This window comes from Erpetoichthys calabaricus, chromosome 13 (genome assembly GCF_900747795.2).
Source record: "Erpetoichthys calabaricus chromosome 13, fErpCal1.3, whole genome shotgun sequence".
In the NCBI taxonomy this organism is placed as follows: domain Eukaryota; kingdom Metazoa; phylum Chordata; class Cladistia; order Polypteriformes; family Polypteridae; genus Erpetoichthys; species Erpetoichthys calabaricus.
Genome location: NC_041406.2, coordinates 2,968,255 through 2,974,254, shown reverse-complemented (window position 1 = coordinate 2,974,254; position 6,000 = coordinate 2,968,255). Strand labels below are relative to the sequence as shown.

At 43.4% G+C, this 6,000-nt stretch overlaps 1 protein-coding gene across 1 annotated transcript in view; it reads left to right on the top strand.

The window, feature by feature from the left end:
* The window catches only part of capn7 (calpain 7), a 114,396-nt gene continuing 108,396 nt past the window's right edge, over positions 1-6,000 (top strand). Inside the window, exon 1 of the mRNA XM_028817888.2 lies at positions 1-448. Within this exon, the coding sequence (XP_028673721.1) occupies positions 347-448 (102 nt within the window). The 5' untranslated portion in view covers positions 1-346. The remainder of the gene's footprint in view (positions 449-6,000) is intronic.

Below are 6,000 nucleotides of genomic sequence, written 5' to 3'. Positions count from 1 at the left end.
CAACTCGGAAGTAAAATCCTCTCATTTGTTGACAGGAGAGATAAGGAAGCGGGCGGTCTGGGCGGCTGGAGTGGTGGGACGCTATCCATTCTAAGGGCCTCCCGTGACAGCCCACCGTTGTGATTTGTGCGGCTGTGAAGGCACGACCGAAATCCTCAGCGAAAACCGGCTAACGGAGGACGAGAGTCCCTTCTCACAACAAGCGGGCGGAGTGCACTTGTGAATTTCAGCTGCCCTTTTCGTTCTCGCTCAGTGATGCCATCCGAGAGCTGACAGGCGGGCTACTGGTTTGCGGGCGCGGGGGCACCTGGGACTGCGTGGCACCTTTGACGCGCCACATGCCAACATGGATTCGTCAGCTTTGGAGTTGGATGCTGTCAAGTTTGCCAAATCGGCTGTTCAGCATGACCAGAGTGGGAAATACAAGGAAGCGGTGTTTTATTACAAGGTAAGGAGAGCTTTACGGGCTGGGACTTGTGTGTTTGACACGACTCGGCGTCGAGATGTCCGCCCCTCTGCCCACCTGACCAGCGGACGCCCGAGTGTGAAGTGACCGACGTGTTGTGACACACGCAGCACTTTTATGTTTGTAGTGTGAACTGTCGCTTTTAGTCTTCATTTCGCGACGTGAACCTTTTCTGTTTTGCTTTTCTGATTTGGTGGTGGGACTGACGGCGCGGGGAATTCCCGATTGCGTATCTTTGGGAGGCTGCGATTTTGAAACGCCATTTAAAGGGACACCGCGCACCTGTTTGCTGCTTTTATGCACAGCATTCGTCACCAGAGCCCATTTCTTGATTTTTCATCAAATTCTCAGTTTGTTTTTGTCAAATCCTGAGCCCCGCAGCCACTCGCAGTGCAGATGTTCATCCCAATGCTCCTCTGGACCACTCACTGAAATTCCGCAAATGTTACGCCCGTTATTATTACTTTTTTGCTTACGTTTGCATATTGCTTATTCATTACTTTTACATACTGGTTATATCTGGATGGTACTTTTGATCAAAACAGCTTATAACTGTCGATCATCGTATCATTAAACGTGCTAAGAGAACTTTTTATTTGTCCCCAGAGGAAAATTTGGCTTTTTATAGAAGATAGTAATGAGAAGTCAAGCGAAATGGCTAATTAGAAAAATTACAATATGCTAGCTTTTGAGGCAACTCAGGCCCCTACTTCAGGTAAGATGTGATCAAAAGAATGCAATGCAAGAAGAGGGTCTGAGCTGCCCCTAAAGCCTGCCTATTGTAATCTGTTTAATTAGCCAATAAAAGGGGTCGCTTGGTTTGACTTCTCACTACATCCAGAATGGCTAACACGGTGCACGACACCCTAGTGTTATAGAAGTATAATTAAATAAATGTACAAACACACACACTGCAGGCTGAACATACACCAGAGTGACTAAAAAGAATATTAAAAATCGCGAGTGGTCTCCCCTCGACTTTCTCGTGTACTCGGATATGGAGATGGATATTTGAGGAGAATATATTTTTATTAAGACTAGGGGGCTCTGCCCCCTGCTCGCTTCCCTCGCCAACCCCCTGGGCTGGCACTACACACTCACCACATCACGGATCTGCCGCCCGTGTATGGGGAAGCGGACGTACAATTTAAACAGATTGTTATTTTCATGGGAATTGTTACATATGCATAACAGAACTAACTGTTTGACATTACAGCGAGTAATCAACCATGGTAAAAAAAAATAGTAAAACGTAATAATCTGAAAGTAAATTGTTTCATGTTGCGTTAGAGGTATTCGTTCTGTTTGGCTTTGAAATTAACACGCAAATACTTTTTAAACTTACTTTTTACTGAGAAATGTCAGTAAAAAGTATTTTTAGAATTAAGTTTTTCATCAAGAAAGCATTGAATTTTGATTCCGTGTATGGAGTTTCATCGTGACAACGCGACGTATGAGTGAATTTCGTTTCTTTCTCTCTAATAAATTAAACGACTTTTTGGAATGTTTGTCCCTGTGATTTGTTAATTGTCATAGCAAAAGCTAACAGGAAACTGTAAACGTTTTAATACGAATGGAATATCAAGATCTTCTTTGCCGTCTAATGTTAGATGGACTACATTACCTTTCTTGTTACCTGTTAAAATTTGACATGTCAGAATTGTACGCCCAATTGTCAATATACAGTTAGGTCCATAAATATTTGGACAGAGAAAACTTTTTACTCATTTTGGTTCTGTACATTACCACAATGAATTTGAAATAAAACAACTCCGATGCAGTTGAAGTGCAGACTTTCAGCTTTAATTCAGTGGGGTGAACAAAATGATTGCATAAAAATGGGAGGCAACTAAAGCATTTTGTGAACACAATCCCTTCATTTCAAGGGCTCAAAAGTATTTGGACAAATTAAATAACTGGAAATCAAATGTTAATTTCTAATCCTTGGTTGAAAACCCTTTGCTGGCAATGACAGCCTGAAGTCTTGAACTCCTGGACATCACCAGATGTTGGGTTTCCTCCTTTTTAATGCTCTGCTAGGCCTTTACTGCAGCGGCTTTCAGTTGCTGTTTGTTTGTGGGCCTTTCTGTACGAAGTTTAGTCTTCAACAAGTGAAATGCCTGCTCAGTTGGGTTAAGATCAGGTGACTGACTTGGCCATTCAAGAATTGTCCACTTCTTTGCTTTAATAAACTCCTGGGTTGCTTTGGCTGTATGTTTTGGCTCATTGTCCATCTGTATCATGAATCAATTTGACTGCTGTATTTAGCTGGATTTGAGCAGACAGTATGTCTCTGAACACCTCAGAATTCATTCGGCTGCTTCTGTCCTGTGTCACATCATCAATAAACATGAGTGTTCCAGTGCCACTGGCAGCCATCACACTGCCTCCCTCCACCGTGTTTTACAGATGATGTGCTATGCTTTGGATAATGATCTGTTCCACGCCTTCTCCATACTTTTTTCTTGCCATCATTCTGGTAGAGGTTGATCTTGGTTTCATCCGTCCAAAGAATGTTTTTCCAGAACTGTGCTGGCTTTTTTAGATGTTCTTTAGCAAAGTCCAATCTAGCCTTTCTATTCTTGAGGCTTATGAGTAGTTTGCACCTTGCAGTGTACCCTCTGGATTTACTTTCATGCAGTCTTCTCTTTATGGTAGACTTGGATATCGATACGCCCGTCTACCCCCTGGAGAGTGTTGTTCACTTGCTTGGCTGTTGTGAAGGGGTTTCTCTTCACCATGGAAATGATTCTGCAATCATCCACCACTGCTGTCTTCCGTGGACGTCCAGGTCTTTTTGCGTTGCTGAGTTCACCAGTGCTTGCTTTCTTTCTCAGGATGGACCAAACTGTAGATTTTGCCACTCGTAATATTGGAGCAATTTCTCGGATGGGTTTTTTCTGTTTTCGCAGCTTAAGGATGGCTTCTGTCACCTGCATGGAGAGCTCCTTTGACTGCATGTTGTCTGTTCACAGCAAAATCTTCCACATGCAAGCACCACACCTCAAATCAACTCCAGGCCTTTTATCTGCTTAATTGATAAGGACATAACGACGGACTTGCCCACACCTGCCCATGAAATAGCCTTTGAGTCAATTGTCCAATTACTTTTGAGCCCCTGAAATGAAGGGATTGTGTTCAAAAAATGATTTAGTTGCCTCACATTTTTATGCAATCGTTTTGTTCACCCCACTGAATTAAAGCTGAAAGTCTGCACTTCAACTGCATCGGAGTTGTTTCATTTCAAATTCATTGTGGTAATGTACAGAACCAAAATTAGAAAAAAGTGGTCTCTGTCCAAATATTTATGGACCTAACTGTAACTAATCTTGTTCCATTGCATAGCCCATCACTCAGACATAAATTACGCAATAACATTACGATACGTCCTTCTTTCAACAATAATTCGTGTGGTGGAAGACCAGACGGTGTTAACGGTTGTAGATATTCTTCATGATGTTGTTAGTTCCGCACCATCACCACCAACTGTTTCAGCATAGTCTATTGATTTGCATTTAACCAATTTGCCATGTAAATGATTGACAATTTTCACGTTAATTTGTTTGACTTCATCGTTTCTCAGTGCTAGGATTGCCCGTGTACTCATTTTTTCTGTTGATAACCCATCGAGATGAAATTCTTTAATAAGATGTGGCCATAATAAGTCTTATTTTATTGGGAATTAAAAGTGAGGAAAACGTAAAAATGTATAAGAGCTGAGAGCGCAGGAAGTGTGTCTGACAAAAGCATTCACACCAATGAGAGGTGAGAGGACCGCGGGCGTGGGCCGTGAACCGGAAATGGTGGAGAGGAGGGCGGGACTTGAAAAAATCTCTTTGGCAAAAGTCTCGTCTCGGCTCAGGATTTTCTTTCACAATTGAGAAATGTACATTAAAGAACTATAGACAACAAATCAAATGAATGATATGTTGAACAATTATTATAAAAGTAAACTTGAATAAATCAGACTCTGCAGCTGCATGAATAAAAGGTAACGTACCACTGCCGGTTAACAGAAATAGCCCAGATGTTGAAAGAAATCTACGTTTTGTACCTCATACTTGTATGCAAAATTTGGTTGACTGAAGTGTAAGCGAACTCCAGTTATCGTGTTTACACACACACACACACACACACGCAGACACAATTCCAAAATGGTGTTTTCGGACTCAGGGAGGTCTAAAACATTGAGATTCATTAAAATCTCGACATTGAATTTTTGGCCGATTCCCAACACTTTGTATACGAGAAAGTAAAAAGAAAGAAAAGGAAACGTCTTACTTGTCAATCGCAGTCCCAGTGGGGTGTCATACAGCCATATTGCTGTTGGTATTTAGGACCCCCCCCAGTTGCATTTCTTGACACAATTGTGTTGGCTGAGTGTCTTCAGAGTTGTTGTGTCACAGAGAGAGAATGTGCAACGTTGTTCATAACGGCCCTCGGTTTTCTCTCCATTCTCTCCACTGCTGTGACCTCCAGGGGGTCCAGAGTGTGCCCCATAGCTTGGCCTGCCCTTTTAATCAGCTTGTTGCTTCGGTGGGCTTTTCTCGAAGTGATGTTACCAGCCCAGCCCACCACACTGGCCAGCACAGAGCTGTAGACAATGTGAAGCAGGTCACTTCCCACGTTAAAGGAGCGCAGTGTCACAAGAAATAAAGAACCCGCTCTGCCCTTTCTTCTCTAACTCCTCAGTGTTTGGTGCTCAGTCCAGCCTGTCGTCGAGGTGGACCCCCAGACCCTTGTGGCAGTGCGCCACCTCCACGTCCACTCTCTAAATTGAGGCTCTTTGGCGCTGCAGTTCTTAGGATTTGCTGATTTTTAAGTTCTCCCCCTGTCTGCAAGTGACATGTCCTGCTCTGTACTTGTAAGTTGTAACAGATAATGGGGACAGGACTGTCCCGTGTGGTGCTCCAGGGTCACTCGCCTCCGTATCAGAGACCCTAGCAGTACAGCATCACACTGTGCAGAGGTCTTCATCATTTGTGATGTTAGGCTTTACACTGAGAAAGCGTTTTCAAAAAATAACACCGGGGTTGGTTTTTATTAACCAGTAAACTTGCTAGAAAGTGCAATAAACAAATAAACGTCAATGAAAAGAATGTTTAGTCTGACCACCCTTTGTCTTAAAAGCAGCAGCAATTCTCGTAGTCCACTTGTATGCCATTTCTTTCGGCCTTGCTTGGTATTTGGAGTTCTTGCCACTGTTGTACTGCAGTCTTTGGTGGTCTTACTTCCAGCAGCCATCAGAAGTGGTCATCCAGTTGAAGCTAAACAGGTTTGGGCCCAGCCAGTACTTGGATGGAAGACCACCTAGGAAAAAGCTTGGGTTGGTGTTGGTGAGGCCAGCAGGGGGTGCTTACTTTGTGGGCTGTGCGTGGACCTCAGTGCAGTGACGGCGACAAAAATAAATGGTGCCATCCTTCGGATGAGACATAACACCGGGGTCTTGACTGTCTGTAGTCATAAAAGACCCCTGGGCTTTCTTTGAAAAAGAGTAAGTGCTGCGTAAACTGCCCATCGTGAACTCGTCCATT